The sequence below is a fragment of the Pongo pygmaeus genome, chromosome 19, assembly GCF_028885625.2.
Source record: "Pongo pygmaeus isolate AG05252 chromosome 19, NHGRI_mPonPyg2-v2.0_pri, whole genome shotgun sequence".
NCBI lineage: Eukaryota > Metazoa > Chordata > Mammalia > Primates > Hominidae > Pongo > Pongo pygmaeus.
Genome location: NC_072392.2, coordinates 91,544,738 through 91,566,298, shown reverse-complemented (window position 1 = coordinate 91,566,298; position 21,561 = coordinate 91,544,738). Strand labels below are relative to the sequence as shown.

The window sequence follows — 21,561 nt, the reverse complement described above, 5'->3', positions numbered from 1 at the left end:
CAGGGCATCGAGACGCCTCTGCTGCAGTGCTCGACTTACACGACTGAGTCTATGAGAAAGTATGGTGAGGAAAACAAAACCATCAGCCCTAGGGAAGGGCAGCCTCGAACTGGGCACACCTCTGGCAGGAGAGCAGCTTCAACCAGAGGGTGCAGAAGCAGAACGGCGAGAAGAACGGGCCCTGCATGAGAGAGAGGCTGGAGGTGCTTGGTTGGGGCAGGCTAGGGGGAGTTAGGGTCTTTTAGTCCCTGGTGGCAGCAGCCTGGAAGACCCACTGTTGGCCACGGGGTGACTTCCCTGGAGCAGGCCAGACAGAGAGGACCTGCGAGCGGGCCTCACTGACGTCCTTCTACCGTGAAGAGGGGTCTGACTAGGCCCAGGGTGGCTGGGATACTTCAGTTTCCAAATCAGCCCCGCACTGCCACCAGCAGGAAGACGCACCCTCTCTCAGGGCCAGGCTGACCCCATCGGCCCCACCCAGAGCATGCAGCCAGGGCCCCTCCTGGCCTCCCTACCAACATGAGGGATGCCCCAGGGCTATGGCAGGGGCTTGCCTCTTCCCTGACCCGGGCAGCACCCGCACTGCTCCGACTGAACAGCGTGAAGGTGAATTATGTCCCACGAGGGCAAGGCCCAGAGAGCCACGGATAAAGAGGGGAAGGGGATCTGAGGGAAGCTCAGGTGCAAAGGACAGAGGTGGCTGAGGCCAGCACAGGGTGGAGAACAGACAGGGGACCCCTGGAGCCCCCGCGGCCCCTCTTTCTCTTCTCTGCTCTGCTCCTAAGACAGAAGGTGACTGAAGAGGAGCTCGCCAGATCCAGGCAACTTGATTAAGCCCACTCAGGAAACCCACATTTTTCCTGTTGGCTGAGCGTGGTGGCCCACACCTGTAATCCCAGCACTTTGAGAGGCTCAGGTGTGAGGATCGCTTGAGCCCAGGAGGTTGAGGCTGCAGTGAGCCAAGAGCCCACCACTGCACTCTAGCCTCGGCAACAGAGCGAGACCCTATCTCAAAACAATTTTTTTAAAACCAAATCTTTCCTGCAGCTGTTACTAAAAAGAAAAGAAAAAGACCGGGTGTGGTGGCGCACACGTGTAATCCTAACACTTTGGGAGGCCGAGGCAGGCGGATCACCTGAGGTCAGGAGTTCAAGACCAGCCTGGCCAACATGATGAAACCCCCGTCTCTACTAAAAAATACAAAATTTAGCTGGGCGTGGTGGAGTAAGCCTGTAATCCCAGCTACCCAGGAGGCTGAGGAAGGAAAATAGCTTGAACCCGGGAGGCAGAGATTGTGGTGAGCTGAGATGGCACCACTGCACTCCAGCCTGGATGACAGAGTGAGACTCCATCTCAAAAAAAAAGGCCAGGCACAGTGGCTCACACCTGTAATCCCAGCACTTTGGGAGGCCGAGGCAGGCAGATCACCTGAGGTCAGGAGTTCGAGACCAGCCTGACCAACATGGAGAAACCCCTTCTCTACTAAAAATACAAAATTAGTCGGGCATGGTGGACTCGGAAGGCCGAGGCAGGAGAATTGCTTGAACTCGGGAGGCAGAGGTTGCTGTGAGCCGAGATCATGCCATTGCACTCCAGCCTGGGCAACAAGAGTGAAACTCTGTCTCAGAACAAAGAAAAAAGAAAAATAGCGCTCTTATTTTTGTCTCCTGCCACCATTGTGTATGTTTTGAATTAGGAAAGGGGGTTAGTTAAGTAAAGAAGGGTATTCCCATATGATAATGTCTTAGGCAGTCACTTAAAATCATGTTTCCAACCATTTTTAATGAAGTGGAAGACAGAATCCATAGTGTTCTGCCTGCACAAGTGCTAATTCCTTGAGCCTGTTTCTCTGGACAGTGGTTCTGTCATTGGTTGTGACAGTACTTTCTGCACAGTACGTATTTTTTAATGTAGTACAGATATTTTAATAAAAAGAATAAAAGAGATGCTCCAAAAGGTGTCTTTTTTTTTTTTTGAGACTGAGTCTTGCTCTGCTGCCCAGGCCGGAATGCAGTGGCGTGATCTCAGCTCACTGCAACCTCCATTTCCCAGCTTCAAGCAATTCCCTGCCTCAGCTTCCCCAGTAGCTGGAATTACAGGCATGTGCCACCACACCGGGCTAATTTTTGTATTTTTAGTAGAGACAGGGTTTCGCCATGTTGGCTAGGCTGGTCTCGAACTCCTAACCTCAGGTGATCCACCCGCCTCAGCCTCTCAAAGTGCTGGAATTACAGGCATGAGCCACCGTGCTTGGCCCAAAAGCTGTCATTTTAAGAAACTTCAAGGGAGGACCAAGGCCTGCGATTCAGTGTGGAGCAGGGAGGATCCAACAGACCCAGCCCTCAGGGAGCACAGTCAGAACAGGGCTGGGAGCGGGATCTGGGGCTCCCCCTCACCTCCCAGGGCCTCCATCTCTGTGCTTCTGCAGACGAGGGACTATGGGACATCCTCATCAAAGACATCCCCAAGGAGGTGAGCTCCTACACGTTCAGCATGGACATCCTGAAGCCGGGCGTGAGCTATGACTTCCGGGTCATCGCGGTCAACGACTACGGCTTCGGCACCCCCAGCAGCCCCTCCCAGTCTGTGCCAGGTACCGGCCTGGGAGCTGAGGGAGTGGGGGAGCCCCACAGCAGAGCCTGGGGGCTGATACTGGGCAGGGGGGGACGGATGAGAGGCACCAAGGCACCAGGAGCATGGGGCAGGAACCAAAACGCATTGTCCCCTGGGGGCTATGAAGACGCAAGTGCTGGTGCCCAGGCCTGGGTCAGCCCTCAAGACCAGAGGAAACTAGGGATCTTCATCTTTGGGGCTCCCTTTCAAGGAACTCCAGAAGCCCTGGGTAGGGGCAGAGCAGAGGGCCCAAGATGCAAACTTCCATGCACTCATCACCCAGGACGTTCATGGGCACCAGGCCATAAACTCTTTCCATGGAAACCTCCAGCCCCAACATGGCAGGGTCAGCAGCCTGCAGAGCAGCAGAGACACAGGTGGGCCTTAGGCCTGACTGGGCAGTGCCCGAGTGCAGCAGGGTCACCACCCCTCCCGTTTTCCTCCCCTCATTCTTCCAATCTGGCATGTCTTAAGTGCACAAAGGGCTCTGCTATCTAAACCCGTGACCCAAAATGTTATCACTAACCACGCTGAATACAAAGGCCCCTTCCCCCAAGCAGAAGCACAGCTCAAAGGAACCCAGCCTCCTCCCCCTGCCACACATTGCCCACATTGAAGAACCAAATCTTCTCCTTTACCCACATTGATAAAACTAAATGCTAGGACAGAAGTGCTTCAAGGCTGAAACAGAGAGCCCATCCCTTGTCCACAGAGCGTGGGTAGTCCTGGCTGGGTGCAGAAAGCACAGTGTAGGGGTTTTGAAAAAAGGGAGCTCTACCTGGAAGAGACATCCTAAAGACCCTCTCACCACACTCTGGTTTTTCTTCAGATCATGTAAATCTTTCACCTTTTACTAAAGAACCCCTGTGTCCATCATCCCAAATCCCCCTGCCTTCTGCTACCAGGAAAAATTTCACTCCAAACTAAACCTCAGGGAAAGCTCTCTCAGCCTCCTGCAGGCCAGAGAAGCACCTTTCCCCACACAGATTTAGGTATGCTTATCAAGATAGCTCCTAGACAAGTACAAAAGAAAAAAAGAAAAGGGGCCGGGAATGGTGGCTCACGTCTGTAATCCCAACACTTTGGGAGGCCAAGGCAGGTGGATCACCTGAGGTCAGGAGTTAGAGACCAGCCTGGCCAACATGGTGAAACCCCGTGTCTACTAAAAATACAAAGATTAGCCAGGTGTGGTGGCAGGCGCCTGTAATCCCAGTTACTTGGGAGGCTGAGGCAGGAGAATTGCTTGAACCCGGGAGGTGGAGGTTGCAGTGAGCCAAGATCATGCCACTGCACTCCAGCCTGGGAAACAAGAGTGAAACTCCGTCTCAAAAAAAAAAAAAAAGGGAAAAAGTAGCTAACACACTGCCACTCTCCCCTCCTGTATCCCTGCCAGACATCACTAATCAATCTTAGCACTCTTTCCTGTTGAGCTAGGTAGCCATCTCAGAACTCATCTGACATCAGCCCTCCAGGCAGCCCTTTACTGACTGATCAGAGCGGATACTTGAGGTGAAACTATCCTTTCAGAGGTTCTGCCTCATTCGGAGGGCACAGACCCTGCCTTCCCATAGATTGTGAGCAGTTAGTAGGGTCCCAACTGGAGCAGGAGATTTGGAAGGAGGAGGGGGCTGAGCACCCTATATACCTGACCCCACCCGTGCTCCAGCCCAGAAAGCCAACCCCTTCTATGAGGAGTGGTGGTTCTTGGTGGTCATTGCCCTGGTCGGCCTCATCTTCATCCTGCTTCTGGTCTTCGTGCTCATCATCCGGGGCCAGAGCAAGAAGTACGCCAAGAAGACAGACTCGGGTGAGTGAGCTGGCACCAGCCGTGCTGGCTGGACTTGACTTTTACGTATCTCCTTTTTGGCCAGAACAGGGCTGATCAGGTCCCTCTCCTGGCTCCTGGCAGCGCACCTGCTCTGGTGGGTGGGGCAGCCTAGGGTTTCTACACACGATCTCAATCTCTTATTTTGGTCTCAACTCTACTGAGAGAAAGAGGGGATAACCCAGCCAGGTGGGGAGTGGTATGGGAGAGGGGAGGCCACACAGTCTAAAGGATGTCAGTCTCCCCCCGACTTCAGGGAACAGTGCCAAGTCTGGAGCCCTAGGCCACAGCGAGATGATGAGCTTGGATGAAAGCAGCTTCCCTGCCCTGGAACTCAACAACAGGCGGCTCTCCGTCAAGAACTCTTTCTGCCGAAAGAACGGCCTGTACACCAGGTACTGGGCCCTCTGCGTGGGTTGGGGGCCAGGCCCAGCAGTGCCCAGGTGGGGAGAATGCTGGGGAAGGCCATAGAGCAGGGAGTGCCCACCTGGCCATACCTTGTCCTGGGAAACACCATTCAAGCCCCAGGGCTGGGAATGATCAGCAGAAAGACACGGTGGGGCCCAAGCAGGACAACTAGGGTCCCAGTCCCCACCATGCCCAGTCACAGCCTGGGGGTGAGGGCGTACTGGGGAGAAATTTACAAGGAGGTAGCTACTAAGAGTTCCTGACAGTGACAGTGGAATGCAAATAACTGGCAAAATTTTGCAAACCAACCTACTGCTGTTCAGAGCCAACTGCCAGGGAAACAGCCCTGCAGATCGTCACTTGCCCCAAAGGCAAGACAGGCCCAGCCAACGCAGACCGAGCAAAAACACCTTAGCGAAGGACGCCTGAGCACCAGCATTATCGCTATGCCCTCCTGTCTTCTTCCCCATTTGGGAAACCCTCTCCCCCAGGTCCTTATTTATACCTATTAAAGGACAACCTCCTATCCCCATCAGCCTCAAAGGGCAGCATCTGAAAGCAGCCCATGAGGACAGGACAAGGCTCGTGGCGCAAGCACAGCTCCTATTTTCTTCTGACTTCTTTCTAACCCCAGCCCCCTCCTAGGCCCTACTCCCTGTAGCCACCGGGCTGCCTATTTCCAAGGGCAGGAGCAGCTGCTGGGGCCCACCTGACCCTCCCCTGTTGTGTGGCGGTTTTCTGTTCCCCGAGCTCAAGAAAGACTGGGCCAGAGGGCTCCTGTCTCCGGCCTCAGCCCTATTGGCATTCCCAGCTCATTGGAGTCGGCAGTCAGGAGGAGTCCAGCCTCTCTCAGGAGCTCACAAAGCTTCCCTCTGTCTGTCTTAGAGGGATGAAGCTATGTGTGTGTTCATCTAGAGGATGGAGGGAGGGGCTCCCAAAGCCGAGCTCTTATCCTCTGCCAAATCCAGCCTTCCAAAGAAAGAGCTGTTTGAGGCCCCCACAGCAGGCCCAGCCAGGCCCAGCATGGCCATAGCAGCCCCGCCAGGCTGGCTCCGGGGCCCTGCCACATGTAACAAGGGGGCATTTCACACATGGCCTCACCTTCCCCTTCCCTTCCCAGCCTCTCCTACCCACAGTGCACACACATCCAGGCCCCTGTGTGCCCCCAAAGCCATGTGTGTACACAAAAATCCTGTTTGCACCAAAGCAGCCCCAGGATGTGGGGTCCTGAACCCAGCCACGGTGACATCCCCCCTACATTCACCCTGCATGTTGCCATGACAGCGTTAGCCGGGCACCCCATTTTTCCCTCTTTGTCGTCCTCCAGATTCCTACCTCCCAGGCCCAGGACCCTGGAAGGCAGACCCAGGAAGGAGGAGCAGCACAGGGTGGCGGGGATCCCTGTTCCCCAGGCCCCCCACTGTGGTCTCCCTAGGCCAGGGGAGGCTGCTCTGAGTGAGTGCACCTCTCAGCCCCACTCCCCCACTCTCTCCAGGTCTCCCCCCAGGCCCAGCCCGGGCAGCCTGCACTACTCAGATGAGGATGTCACCAAGTACAACGACCTCATCCCTGCAGAGAGCAGCAGCCTGACCGAGAAGCCCTCAGAAATCTCCGACTCTCAGGTGAGGGCAGGAGGGCCAGGTGTCCTGCAGGGGGCAGGGAGCAGCGCCTCCCAGAGTGGGGCAGTGAACGTAGATGGGCTTGCTTTCTTTCCTTCAAGGGGCAGCAAATATTAAGGTGCCCAAGAAACCACCCTGAAGTCATATGTGGGCCATTTGCCTCCTCCCAAGTTCTGCTCGAAGTTTGCAGCCAGTGCTAATGGGGTCCCGGGAACCTTGATCATAGGGGGTCCCCCGAAGAGCATGGCCCTCTCTACTTTCAGGGGTCACCCCACAGGCTCAGTTACTCATTAGGGCTGGCCTGCAAGGGAGCACGCTGAAGGTGCGGAGAGGGAGACTCTGGGGAGAAGGTTGACACACAGCCCTGCATTCCAGGCCTAAAATGCTCAACTTCACTACTTACGGATCAAAACAGCTTCAGAAACAAAGGGCTGGATGTCCTGGAGCCCCGAGGATGAGAAGCAGTGTAGACCAGGGAGACGTTAAGCTTTGGAGCTTTGGACCTGAGTGTGAATCCTGGCTTTCCTGCCCGTGACCTGGGATGTCCTGGGTGTGCCAAGTAACCTTTCCAAGCCTCAGTTTCCCCATCTGTGGAACAGGCAGGGGTGATAATAGGCTCTGTCCTGAGGCTATGGGGAGGATCTGCTGAGATTAGACACAGACGAACTCAGTGTAGAGCCAGGCACACAGCAACCATTCCGTACATGTCAGCTTTTATATGAAGAGGAGATCGGTGCCTCTGGAAGACACAGAGCTTCAGAGAGCGGCCATTAGGTGGGTCACGCGGGGACGCTGTGTCCCAGGCTGTGGGGGGAGGGGCTGTGTGTATTCCAACCATGCAGCCTTACAGCTTCCCACCCTCGCCCTCTCTGCCTCAGCCAAGCCCAGTGGTTATTGAGGAAAGGGCCACGAAAGGCCACGAAAGGCCACTGTGTCCCACGCCCTGGACCTTTCTGCCCAGGCCTGGGAGAGGAAGTGAAGGAAGAGGTGCCAGCAGGGAGCTGGGCTGCTGGCTGTGCAGGAGGTGCCAGGAAGCCTGGGATCACGTTGTGGGCCCCGTGGGCTGAGGGCCTCCCACTCGCTGCTGTTTTGTTCAACTCCAGGGTTACTGATGGCCTTGGCAGAGCCGAGAAGGCTGGACCTAACTCCCTAGCTCAAAGTTGGCAGGGACAGAGACCCCCAACTTAGCATGGCTTACCCAGGAACTTCTTGTGGGGGACAAAACCCACGTGATCCAAGTTATGAGTTTTTTTGTTGTTAAGACAGGGTCTTGCTCTGGAGTGCAGTGGCGCAATCTCCGCTTACTGAGACCTCTGCCTCCTGGGTTCAAGGGATTCTCGTGCCTCAGCCTCCCAAGTAGCTGGGATTACAGGCATGCGCCACCACCCCTCACTAATTTTTGTATTTTAGTAGAGATGGGGTTTCACTATATTGGCCAGGCTGGTCTCAAATGCCTGACCTCAAGTGTTCCCCCGCCTCGGCCTCCCAAAGTGCTGGGATTACAGGTGTCAACCACTGCGCCTGGCCCCACTGTGGTCCTTATGAGGCTCCTAAATAAGTCAGTGCTGCTGCCACTCAGCCATGTGAGAAGCAGCTCGGCTACCAATCAGCATCTGCAATGCGGAGCCCCCACCATTGCGACCTTCAAGTGGGGGCTGATGGGGATGCCACTGGTAGTTCTCCTGCCTGTGACAGTTTGTACAAGGGTACGTCCCTGAGGATCAGCAGCTGCACAGGCCAGGGCCCCTCGGTTTCAGCCGCCAGGAAAAATGACTGCCTCTCTTTTCAAGGACACCCCTTCCCCCAGGTCTTTGGAGAGTGGGTTTTGCATATGCCACCTGGTTTATATTCTGAGTCAGACCACCCAAAACTCACTCTCCAAAATTGGTGGAAATCTGCCCAGTCGTTTTCCTGTGATATGGCAATAAACAAAGTGTCAGTTTGACTTATAAACAAACACATATGATGTGATGTGAGCAAGGCTATAATTCAGCTGGGCGTGATGGGCTAGAGGAGAGAGGGGCTGGCTCTCCCGTAGAGGGCCCAGGGTGCAGGAGAAGGGGGCATCAGGCAGAGGGCAGGATGCACACAAAGACTGGAGATTTAAAGGCCTGTTTGATGGAACTTTAACACTGCAGCCTGGCTGGACGGCAACTTCATTTTCAAAAGAAGAGCCCAAGTTTTGTACCAAAAAAAAAAAAAAAAAAAAAAAAAAAAAAAAAAAAAATGTATATACTTAGCACACAAGTAAATCTCAATGGAAAAGAAATTCCGAGCCAATGGCACATACCATCTAATGTTGATCTTCAGTTCTTGCAGTATCATGGACAGCCTCTTCAAGTGCATTGAAATCAAATTAAGCACACTTTAGAAAGAAGATACACAGAGCAAATCATGTTTTCTTTTTCTTTTTCTTTTTTTTTTTTTCTTGAGACGGAGTTTCACCCTTGTTGCCTAGGCTGGAGTATGATGACGCGATCTTGGCTCACTGCAACCTCCACCTCCTGGGTTCAAACAATTCTCCTGCCTCAGCCTCCCAAGTGGCTGGGATTACACGCGTGTGCCACCATGCCCAGCTAATTTTGTATTTTTAGTAGAGATGGGGTTTCACCATGTTGGTCAGGCTGGTCTAGAACTCCTGACCTCAAGTGACCCACCCACCTCGGCCTCACAAAATGCTGGGATCACAGGTGTGAGCCATAGCACCCACCCGTGAATCATATTTTCTGTACTATTTATTATGCACCCATTTATAATAGCAAACATTTATGAAGTGTTTAGTAGAAGCCAGGAAGGATTCTAAGGATTGTTCGTGAATGACACCACCTAAGCTTCAGAGTCCTCTACGAAGCACTGGTGGCATTAAGGCCATTTTCAAGTAAAGATGATGAAAAAGAGAGTTGGGAAGGCCCTCACCCCCTGACAACGAGCCCAAAATGCATCCCGCCCCCATTCTCCCTATGACATCTGCCCTGCATACCGGCACAGGTGAGACTCTGTGTGGTACCCAGGAGGAGTAAGTGATGGGTTTGCTCTCTATGAAGCTCATTCATTCATTCCTTGATGCATTTACTCAACAGCTATTTGTTCTGTACCCACAAAATGGAATCAGATGCTATATAGGAATGATGGCTACAGTAGTGGGCAAGACAGACTCTAATGAATGTTGTGTTATAATATGTTATGATTTATTAGGGAAGACCATACGTGTATAAATAACCACGTTTTCATTTCTCATTCAAATATTATGGAACCACAGCAACTTGAGGAAGAAAGTGGTGAACAAAAGCCTTTCTCTTTTTTTTTTTTTCTGAGACGAAGTCTCGCTCTTGTCCCACAGGCTGGAGTGCAATGGCGCGATCTCAGCTCACTGCAACCTCTGCCTTCCAGGTTCAAGCAATTCTCCTGCCTCAGCCTCCCGAATAGCTGGGATTACAGGCACCTACCACCACACCCAGCTAATTTTTGTATTTTTAGTAAAGACAGGGTTTCACCATGTTGGCCAGGTTGGTCTCAAACTCCTGACCTCAGGTGATCCGCCCACCTCGGCCTCCCAAAGTGCTGGGATTACAGGCATGAGCCACCGCACCCGGCCAAGTCTTTCTGTTTCTTTCCTGCGGTGCAGAGGCAGATAAAGCACCATAAGGAGACCACTTCCCCTGGAGGCTCAGAGAGGGCTGCCTGAAGGAGGTGGCATGTATTTGAGCTCGGCCTCAAAGTGTGAACAGGACTGGGTCATGCCTAGAAGGGAAGCGTGCAGGTTTGCAGCTGGCTGGGGCGGGGTTATGTTCTGCTGTCACCCTTCCACTGAATCGCTCTGACCTTTTACCTGTGTTTGCCTCTTTTCCATCAGATTGGGCCATGAGGCCAACAGGCTCAGCTGAGACCTCGTTGCCAGCCTCTCCTTAGCCTGACCGTCCCCCAGATCCTGGCAGCCCAAGCTTGTGCCAAACAAGAAACATGCTGCAGGGCAGAGACAGGCGGGGGAGAGTCAAAGCTACATACTGGGCAACTGCTGTGTGCCAAGCCCTGTGCTTTGTATACTCTCATTTAACATCTAGCTGTCCTGCCATGCAAGTGAAACTATCCCCATTTAACAGCTGGGGAAACTGAGGTTCAGAGAAGTCAAGCAGTATGCCCTTCGTCACAGAGCTCGGAAGTACAAGCAACTGGGATTCAAATCTAGAGCCAGCTTGCTTGGAGGGTCATGCCTACTGCAGCCTGGCCTCGTGCAGCTGCCCAGCACGGAGAGGAGATTGAAGGAAAGAGGCCTTCACTGCCTCCAACCCCACCCCAAGTGACCTCCCTTGAGCCTCCTGACCACAGGCATCTCTGACAGCCGGTTGTGGGTGGGGGGGAGGGGTACACGTTGGCTGTCACTTTACCTATAAGGGCACAGGTGGCACATATGACACTGCTTCTGAGCTGACATTTTTCAAAGGACATTCTTGGGAGATTTCCAGCTATCTTAGCACAGGGAGCCCAGAGCCTCGACAAAATTGTGCCTCCAGGGGCACAATTCTGAGATTCTTCAGAGACATACGGGAGACACATCACCCCTACCCCACCTTTAATCCAGAGGCTGCAGCCCCTGCAGAGAGACCCTGGCTGGCCCCCCGGGTAGAGGCATCCAGGGGACAGGTAGAACACCCTGCACAGATGCGATGCTGCCGGCTTCAGGCTAGAATCAGTGCAGAGCCCCTGGGACCGTGGATGAGGGAGGAGCTCCTGCTTCCAGTCTCCCACGGAGTTTCACAGGGTGACTTCTCTGTCATCTGGGGCAACACATTCCTCCCAGACTTCATGAGATTCAACAAGATAAGGGTCCCCTGCCTGACCCCAAGATCTCAACACCGTCCCCAAGGCTGAGTCTGGTGCCAGATCCTTTGGGCTGGAGATGAACAAAACAGCAAAAGGGCTTTGCTTTGCTTCCTCTTTTCTCCAGGGGTCCTGCCTCCCTTCTGGCCCTCCCTCCCCACTCCCATCACCAGGCCTGGAGTCTGTGCTCCCCCTCCGCAGACCCCAGTAATTGCTGATTGAGTGGCTTTGAGGAGCTGTTAAGAGACCAGGGAGACGAAGCAGTCACTTGATTGCCTGGCGGCCTGGCAGGACAGCCCCTGAAAGGCCCCCTTTGTGCTGGGCCAGTCCCTGGGAAGCTGCATTCAATTACCGAGGCCCGTGAGAATTGAAAGCTGCAATAGGAGCCCCCGGTTTCCCCCTCGCTTTCTTCTCTTCTCGCCCTACCCCCACTCCGAAAAGAAACAGATGTTCAGGGAGATGGAGGCGGGAGCAGCAGTCGCTGATGCAAAGCCCTCCTGCTTGGGCTTTGGAAGGCGGAGCGGGGGAAGAGGCCGACCAGACACTCGCCTGCCTGGCCCCTCCCGCAGCGTGGGCTCTGTTTGGCTCCCTGCTCTTCCTTCTGGTGCCTTCCATCCCCGAGATGCTGCCCATAGAGTGCCTGGGATCAGTAGGCATTTGGCAGATAGTGGCTGGTAGGACGAGGATGGTCTAGATGAGTGGGCTTTGGGATCTGGGCCCCTAGGAGGGCTAGAGAATCCCAGTCCCCACCTTGCTTCCAGTCCGGACATGCCCCTCTCTTGGAGTCGGGGGTTAGGAGGTGGGGTAGCAGCTAACCTTCTTCTCCCATTCCAGCTGCCTGAGCACTTAGTCAGCCTCCCCGGCTTCCTGGCCCCTTCTAATCCCTCCCAGGGGAGCTTTGAGGCTTCTCACTCCATCTCTTCCCTTTCCCAGCCAGGCCCACCCTCACTGTCCCCATTGATAATACCTTTTACAGCATTCTCTCCCGGGTTAGCTCATTTCACCCTGTGAACTATGGGACTCTACCCGTTTTACAGACAAGGACACTGAGGCTGAGAGAGCCTGAGTGATGGCTCCACACTTCCTCTGCTGCTAAGAGCCAGAACTTCCCCCATGACACAAGCTCCTCCCCGCAGAGACTCGTTTCACTGTGGGAGGGTCCCACAGTCATCCTGGGGTTCCTTCCTCTGCAAGGCTGGGGCCTGGAGCTAGCCAAAATCCTAGAACCCCTGGAGCTGATGCTAACAACTGTTCAAGTCAGTTAGTGGGTGGAGAGACCGAACCTGTAGAGAAAACTGGGGGACATCCCTGTCTGGTCCCCCACACTCACAGACCCTCACTGCTCCTGGGCGGGATGGACCCCCAGCCTCCTGCCTCACAGATCCCCGCTGCTCCAGGCCAGCCCAGCTTCAGGTGCCCCTGCTCGGCATATGGAGTCTCCCAGGCATGCCTGTGCCTCCTCTTTGTTTTCCTGGGCCGGCAGCTGGGCAGTAGGCACAGAAAGGGGCTTGTATTGTGCTGCATTGCGTCATGGGGCAGACCGAGCCCAGGGACTTTCCATTGTCTTGGGCAGCCGGCTGTGCCTGCCAAGAGGATTGAGGTCCTGGCGGGGGAGTGTCTGCTGTGGGGGTGGTAAGGAGAGTGGCTGGGGTTGTAGAGGGGTGAGGAGAGGGAGGGGAGGGGCGAGAGAACACAAATTAGCAGATGGACTAGGGAGTATTTAATTCCTGCTGGGAGTCGGGGTGGGGGGTTTGGGGGGAGCTCTCGTTCCCATCCTGTGGTCTCCAGGCAGGAGTGTAGGAGTTAAGAGGTGTGTGGGCTTTAGAAAATCAGGCAGATTGGAGTTCAAGCCTGGCCGGGTCACTTCCCCAGCAAAACCCTCACCCTTTCTGTACTTTATGTGCCCGTCAGTACCCAAGCAGCGTCGGTGCTCAGGTAGCAATAGGAGCTACAGCACAGAGGTGTGAAAACTAAATACAGTTGTGCATGTCAGCGTTTCAGACTGTCTGGAAGAGGGCCTGCTCCATTAGCGGGGATCATTATAGTTCTATTCATTGTAGCTACATCCCTCGAGATGTATCCCCATGTTATGAAGGACTCCGAGTTCCTGAGAACAAGCCGTGCATCTCATTTCCCAAAGCCCAGACCCTCTGGACAAAGGTCCCCACTCCATTTTCTTTACCTGTAAAGCAGGACACAGCTCCCCATCCCAAACTTGTCTGGATTGGGCTAACTGGCTTTTATGTTCTACTTGGATTACTGTGATTCACTAACTGCCCCCAGGCAGGGGCATTAGCTGGGCAGGACTGAGGAGGCCTGGGTAGGGTCCTCTGAGCTGCAGTGCACTGAACGTGTGCTGTGCACTGAAATCAGAGCACTTCTCTTCCAGAGAGTTCTGAGGGTGGGCCCATCTGTTGTCTTATTAGCTCTCAAAACATTGCTGGGAGCTTAGGGTAGGGGAAGCGGTGCACGATGTTTTTAGCTCCACAATTCAGATTTCACTTTCCAACCGAGATTGATTCTTGTTTGGGGCTGATGTCCCCAATAGATATATGAAGCCTGTGCCTACCCAGGCCATCAAAGTGTCAAAAAAAAAAATGTCAGGAATAATTTAATATTTTTATCTTTAAAAGAAAAAAAGAACTTCAGGCTGGGTGTGGTGCAATTATGCCTGTAATTCCAACACTTTGGGAGGCCGAGGCAGGAGCATAGCTTGGGCCCAGGAGTTTGAGACCAGCCTAGGCAACAAAGAGAGACCCCTGTCTCTTTAAAAAAAAAAAAAAAAAAAAAACAGGCCGGCCGCGGTGGCTCACACCTGTAATCCCAGCACTTTGGGACGCCGAGGTGGGCAGATCACCTGAGGTTGGGAGTTCGAGGCCAGCTTGACCAACATGGCGAAACCCCATCTCTACTAAAAATACAAAAATTAGCCAGGTGTGGTGGCACATGCCTGTAATCCCAGCTACTCAGGAGGCTGAGAGAGGAGAATCGCTTGAACCCGGGAGGCAGAGGTTGAGGTGAGCCAAGATCGTGCCACTGCACTCAAGCCTGGACGACAAGAGCAAAACTCCATCTCAAAAAAAAAAAAAAACTTTAAGGTTTTCATTACATGAAAATTCTGAACTTTGGTTTAGATTTTTCTCATGCTTAGTTTGTAACCAAGTACTGCTTTTAAGTTGGATCACACGTGGACAGGCACAGGCATTTTTCACTGTCCAGAGCCTCTAAAGGTCTTAATTTGGCTCTGGCTTTGTCTCCAGTCACAAAGTAAAGCAGAAGCTGGACCAAGATGATAACTTAGTAGGTTGTGGTTGAACCTCAAAAACATGACACTGTGTCAGAGAAGCCAGACACAAAAGACCACATATTATATGATCCCATTTATATGAAAGTCCCAAATAAGTTAACCCCTGGAGACAGAAAACAGATTAGTGGTTGCCAGGGGCATGGATATAGGGAGTGCCGGGTGGGGGCAGAGATGGGGAGTGACTGCTTCCTGGGTACAAGGTTTTACTTTGGGGTGATGGAAATGATTCAGGGCTGGATAGAAGTGGTGGTTGCACAACACTGCGAAGGTCCTAATGCACTGAGTCATAGACTTTAGAATGGTTCACTTTCGGTTATGTGAACCTCACTTCAATTGAAAACAAAGGTAGGCTGGGCACGGTGGCTCACGCCTGTAATCCCAGCACTTTGAGAGGCCAAGGCAGGTGGATCACTTGAGGTCAGGAGTTCAAGACCAACCTGGCCAACATGGTGAAACCCCATCTCTACTAAAAATACAAAAAATTAGCCAGGCATGGTGGCAGGTGCCTGTAATTTCAACTACCCCAGAAGCTGAGGCAGGAGAATCACTTGAACCCGGGAGGTGGAGGTTGCAGTGAGCCCAGATTGCACCATTGCATCCAGAGTGAAACTGCATATCAAAAAAAAAAAAAAGAAAAAAGAAAAGAAAACAAAGGTAAAGTAGAGTAGCTCATGCCTGTAATCCCAGCACTTTGGGAGACCAAGGCAGAAGGATCACTTAAGCCCAGGAGTTCTAGACCAGCCTGGGCAACATAAGGAGGTCTCATCACAAGAGAAAAATGTTTTTAAGTTAGTGGGGCGTGGTGGCATGCACCCATAGTCCTGGCTACTCAGAAGGCTGACATGGGAGGATAGCTTAGCTCAGGAGGTTGAGGCTACAGTGAGTTAGGATCACACCAGTGTGCTCCAGCCTGGGCAACAGAGTGATTCCCTGTCCCAAAAAAAAAAAAAAGAATAAAAAAGAAAGAAAATAAAATTTGCCAGGCGTAGTGGCTGACGCCTGTAATCCCAATACTTTGGGAGGGTGAGACGGGTGGATCACTTGAGGTCAGGAGTTCGCCAACATGGTGAAACCCCTAAATATACCAAAAAAATTAGCCAGGCATGGTGGCACATGTCTGTCATCCCAGCTACTCAGGAGACTGAGGCAGGAGAATTGCTTGAACCTGGGAGTCGGAGGTTGGAGTGAGCCAAGATCAGGCCAATGCACTCCAGCCTGGGCAACAGCGAGATTCTGTCTCAAAAAAAAAAAAAAAAGAAAGAAAGAAAAGAAAAAAAAAAACTCAGGTCTTCTGATTCTATCAGGTATCTCTCAGTTCTGGGCCAACCCCATAGTAGATCCTTCCAGTTCGGGATCTCCATTGAAGGAAGCAGCAGGCGGGCACAAACAGGCACCAGACCCCCTTGGCAGTGAGGGGGCTGGGAGGCCCACAGTCCAAGTCTTGAAAGAGGCAGGGCAGAGTTTTGAACCAGAATGCCCTGTGCCTTCCGGCCCCAACCACAATGGCCTGTTCCTACGGGGCCACTGACACACCCTGATTCTCTGTCCTCCCAGGGAAGTGACAGCGAGTACGAGGTCGACTCAAACCACCAGAAGGCCCACTCCTTTGTCAACCACTACATCAGTGACCCCACATACTACAACTCGTGGCGGCGACAGCAGAAGGGCATCTCGAGGGCACAGGCCTACAGCTACACGGAGAGCGACTCGGGTGAGCCAGACCACGCCGCCGTCACCAACAGCACCAGCACCCAGCAGGGCAGCCTCTTTCGGCCCAAGGCCAGTCGGACTCCAACGCCCCAGAACCCCCCTAACCCCGCAAGTCAGCAGAGCACCCTCTACCGTCCCCCCAGCAGCCTGGCCCCAGGCTCCCGGGCTCCCATAGCAGGATTTTCATCATTTGTTTGACATCAGAAGAGGAAAAAGCAAGAAAGAGAAATGGCACCAAACTCCTCCTTCACCCCTCCTCTCACCGCCTGCCAGAAAACAAAAACACCAAGAAACCAAGTCAACTTTTCACCTCCTGAGTTTATTTTTCCAGAGATTCCAGGGCCAGCAAAGCCGGCGTTCAGAAGGAGGGAGAAAACATGAGAGGATGTGTGTGGCCAGCAGCTCTTCGGCTTGGAGATGGTGGAGTTCACTGCTCCCTTGGGAATTACATGGAGCTGGGGAAGTGGCTGTGTCACCGCTGTGGACACGGAGTGGGGTGGGCATCTGGAGAGAGAGGGGGAGCGAAGGCTAAGGACTGGAGGCCACCAGGCAGGCGTGGCTGAGGGAAGAAAAAGCTTCTGGATGTCCACCCAGCTGCCCCCTTCCAGCCCCTCCACGACCAGTGGACCCACTGCCGCTGCTCTCTGCAAAAAGGATGGGCATCCCGGAGGCCACGCCTGCCTTCTCTCCCTGCTCCTCCTTCCCTCCATGCACCATCACCGTGGCTGGCAGGCATCGGACAGCCTTGTCCAGACCCCCTGCCGTGTCCTGGCAACCTGTACTGCCCATCTTCCCTGCTCAACTTCTCCACCAAGCATTTGGTTTATTTAGAAAAAGGAAGGAAAAAAAAAAAAAAAACCTAAAGGGTGAGAATTTGCTTAGCGCCTTCCTTGTTCCTGCATATTTTTTAAAATTTTGAATCCAAGGAAGAGAGCCCAAGGGTAGGGGAGAAGCCCCCCACAACTGACCCCTGCCTCCCTGTGCTGGAATTGACTTTCCTGAGCACGGACAAGGAAAGGTGAAGTCTGGGGAGCAGAGGTGTAAATAAGGCGACTGGCCTGGGCACTGTGGGATGATTAGGTTTAATGCATTGTGGGCAAGATAAGAATGACGCTTTGACTGTTCTCTTTCTTCCAATCCAGGTTCCATCCATCCTCTCTTTAAAGGGGTAGTTAGCTTCCCAAGGCTGGGGAGTGAGGCACAGCTGAGGGATCTCCCTCTGGGCAGACACGTCACTCTTCACTGGATAGATCCTCAGCACACACACACACACACACACACACACACACACACACACACATCTCCCATGCACTTGCAAGGAACAGGGTCTAGGGATCCTCTCCAGAACAAACTCATCTGGGCCTTCCTAGCCAGACAGCACACTCACTTTCAGATCTGTGTCCCTCTCTCTGTCACCCAGCAGCCTCCTAAGCACAGAGGCACAGGAGCCCAGAAGGGTGGCCCAAGTCCCTGGTCCAGAGCCTGGAACACCCAGAGTTTGCTCAGTCTGCCTAGCACCCAGTTTACAGGCAAAGAGGCAAAGACACCCTAACCCCCAGTAACAGCTTCCAGGCTGGGCTCCACCTGGCCAGGGCGGGGAGGGGAAGGGGCAGGTCAGGAAGCTCAGTCCAAAGTGGACCCAGCATTCGAATTGCACGCCCAGCAGGGGCAGGTCAGATGGGACCAAGTGACAAGAATAGCTGATGGGAGGGAAAGATTTTACACACACACACACACACACACACACACACACACACACACACACAATCTGCTCCAAGGAGTGTTCTGCAAAAAGCCACATCTAGTGGCCAGGATCTTCCCGTCCACTTGGTACTTACGGATGCCAGGGTTTAGGGAGAGGCCTATCTAACTCCATAGGTTGTCCAAGGCCCTCTGTGCCCTCAGCCAGCCCTGTAAGGTCAGCCCAACACCTGCCCCACCGCTGAGATGGGTGGCAGATGGCCCACAAGGGCCTGTCTGATTCAGCGTGAGCCCCATCGTAGAGCAGGGCTCCGTGTGTGCACTGTTTACAGGCACTGCTGGCCCTGCCCAAGAGATGATGCTCTGTTGGGGTGGGTGAGCAGAGTTCGAGAAAGCCCGAGTAGGAGATTTGGGAAACAAGCCAAGGTAAGAGACAGCCTGGACCCCTCCCCAACAGCCCCAAGTCAGTCACTATGCTAGTGGTGACCGGGAAGGAAAGTCAGGGTCTGGGACCCAAAGAACGGGCACGCCCAGCCATCAGTTTTTCCTCAAGCACTTGACCCCTGGGAAATGTGAACGGGGAGATGCTGGAAGATGGCTCAGCAGACAGGCCAGCCCAGCTCCAGTGTCCAAACAGCTGTTTCTCCAATGAGGAGGCCTGGGAAGGGAAGCACAATCTTCCCCAAAGGAGAACCAAGGGCTGAGGTTTTGCCCCTCCAGGAAGTAAGGTGCTCTCGGGGCCTCCTTGGACTTGTCTGGGGGCTGCAGTGGAGTCAGCTGGACACCCTGCCCCACTCCTGCCTCCTCCGCCCCCACCCTCTGCAGCATCTGGCGTCTCCATGGCAGCACATCTGCAGCTGCTGGCCTGTGATCGTGCTGCGCAGCTTTCTTTTCTTTCCTCTCATCTTTTTTTTTTTTTTTTTTTTTTTTAAATAACTTCATCCTTTTCCCTCTCTGCTGAGCATTTAACCATTTAAGGAAGTTCCCAGTTTGCATTAGGGAATTATTTAAGCCCAGCCCAGTGAGAGATTATTTGGGAGGAAGCAGGGGTGAGTAAAAACATTGTGTCTGTGTATATATTGCCCATGAGGCCAATTTTCCTTTGCCTTTAATGAATCACCTGGTGCACTAAGATATTCCACCCCCTCACTCCCCACACGCTCATTCGCACCCATGCTGACACCTATGTGTACACGCAGGATGGTGCCCATGCACGCCTGTTCTTACGCACATGCACACACAAATATGCACAGAACACACATCTGTATGTGTGTTAGCAAAGAGACTCCTGAACTCCCTCTGATGGCTCAAGCCATCTCTCCCCTGTGAGGCACAGGTGGCCTGGGTTGCTTGCACTTGGGGCGTGGCTGGGATCTATTGTCTGAGAGGGTGAGGACACCATGCAAATTTAGACAAGCCCATGAGATCAGGCTGGGCCCGTGGTGAAAGTCCCACACTTAGTCAATACTCACTCATCTGGAATATTGTCTCCACAGCCCCAGCCACAGCTGGAAGCCCAGGCCTGCAGCTGTGGAACTCTAGATTTTTTAAGGACACATCTCTTTGCCCTTGTTTACATGTCTACTGGCACAGCCGAGGCTCCCAACCGTCCTCCCAGACACCTGGCCACATTAGAAAGGGGTGGTGGGCCCTGCCCGTGGGTAATGGGGACCCTTTCTGGCCTGTGATTTTCTGTGCCAGTGATGCCAGGGCCCCTGCATGTGGGACTCCACCCAAAGCAGGTTCACACCAGGACACACCTGGCACCTTTGGCATTGCCTCCCTGTGCCCTAAGCAATCTCCCAGTGTTGCACCCAGGAGCCCATGCTGGGCACAGCAGCGCTTTCCCCTTCCTGGCTGCGCCTCCAGAGTTGACGTCAGCTCCACACCCACACTGCCAAGACATACCAAAAAGATGCTCTGGGCTCCAGAACCACCATTCTCCTAGGGCTCCAGAGAGTTTGCAAACCCAGGCTGCCTCCCCTTCTGTCCACCCCTCGCCCCCTGGCCCCCGAAACTCCTACCCCCAAACCTGACACTGCCGTGATTTAGAGGAAACAAGGACACAGCGGGGGCTACCCCACCTGGTGCACGCTGCCTCGAGGCCTTCTGTTGCTGCCCACACCTCCCTGGGCAGTGCTTCTAAAGGTGCCAGAGCCTCACCACAGTGCCACTCTGGCTGGGCAGGGGCTTCCCTCAGCTTCCCAGAGTGCACATCTGAAGGTGCCTACCCTGGGTGAGGGGCTGGTGGGCAGGAAGCTAAAGGGGAGACCATCTGAGCAGCCGCCACCTGCTCCCCAGTGCCTCTGTATGGCCCTATCCAGGGATACCCACGGGCATGCGCACATGGCAATCCTGACCACCTGAGCACAGGTGCCCCCTTGGGACCACCCCCCTTCTCTTTGTTTCCATCAGAATAACCAAAAGCATTTAAACGTGTTACCTTTCTCCATCCATCTAGACTCCAGAAACAAAAATCAACACAAATCTTTATTTTTTGATTTAAAAGATATAACAAAAAATTATGAGGAGAGTATTCATTATGGCAGGTGTCTGTCTGTAAGAAAAAAAAATATATCTCTATGTCATATAGCGTGTTAGCAGGTTTATTTTTTAAATGAAAGGTAAGAAAGAAATTGATTTGAAATATATACCATGAGAAGTCCCATGTCCTGTCAAATTGTCAGTATTTTATAAATAAACTTTTTTTTTTTGGAGTTTTGAAGCAACATTCTTTTCCTTCCTGTTACGTGAACGGGGTCACCTGTCCCAGTATCATACCCAAGCAGTTCATTTTTAGCCATGCTGTGCTTTTGCAGAGAAGAGTCAAGGATCTGACTCATCTGCTCTCTTAATGCATAAGTGAGTGCCTTCCAGTGAAATGCACTATTTTATTTATTTTAAACTTTTAGAATAAGAACCTACTTGATGTAATGTGCAAATTATAGTGAATAATAATAATACTAATAATAGCAATAGCTAACATGTCTATGGCATTGACTCTGTGCCAGGCACAGTTCTAATCACTTTATTAAGTCATGGAATCCTTGTGACAGTCCCAAGGAGGAAACCTGGGACATTTAACCGGTCAAATACAGTAGTGGGGAAGAAACAATGACTACGCACACACAAACACACACACACAGAGTAAGGTAAATCTGCTAAGAAGATGGGTGGTGAAATGGCACTTTAAGTGGCTTGCCCTCGGGGAGTGGTGGAGCCAGGATTTGTACTAAAGCCTTCTGGCTCTCAAGACATAATGCCGCCTCTCTGATATTTTAAGGCAAGCTCCTTGTCCATTTTTATTTTAATTTCTACGGAGCTAGCACCCTACTTCCCAGTGATCTTAATGCCATGAGAAACGCTATGTTGTTTGGTGGATCTAACCCAGTTAATCTACCCAGGGTTAGAGTTAGGGCTTAGATTGCCGTATTTATGAGTACAGTGGTGTTGCATTATACCACATTTATCTCACATTACTTAAGTCATGTGGACTTAATAGACTCAAGAGAAACAGAGGGAAAATCTCTCTCTCGCTCGCTCTCTCTTTTTTTTTTTTT

General features: G+C 52.8%; 1 protein-coding gene across 2 annotated transcripts in view; it reads left to right on the top strand.

The window, feature by feature from the left end:
- Positions 1–20,718, top strand: part of SDK2 (sidekick cell adhesion molecule 2) — a 314,055-nt gene extending 293,337 nt beyond the window's left edge. For both annotated transcript variants that reach the window (XM_054457341.2, XM_054457340.2), the window contains 5 exons: positions 2,429–2,593; positions 4,280–4,420; positions 4,695–4,833; positions 6,342–6,468; positions 16,145–20,718. In XM_054457341.2, coding sequence (XP_054313316.2) covers positions 2,429–2,593; positions 4,280–4,420; positions 4,695–4,833; positions 6,342–6,468; positions 16,145–16,498 — 926 coding nt within the window. In that variant the 3' untranslated portion in view covers positions 16,499–20,718. The remainder of the gene's footprint in view (positions 1–2,428; positions 2,594–4,279; positions 4,421–4,694; positions 4,834–6,341; positions 6,469–16,144) is intronic.
- Positions 20,719–21,561: the final 843 nt, after the last annotated feature.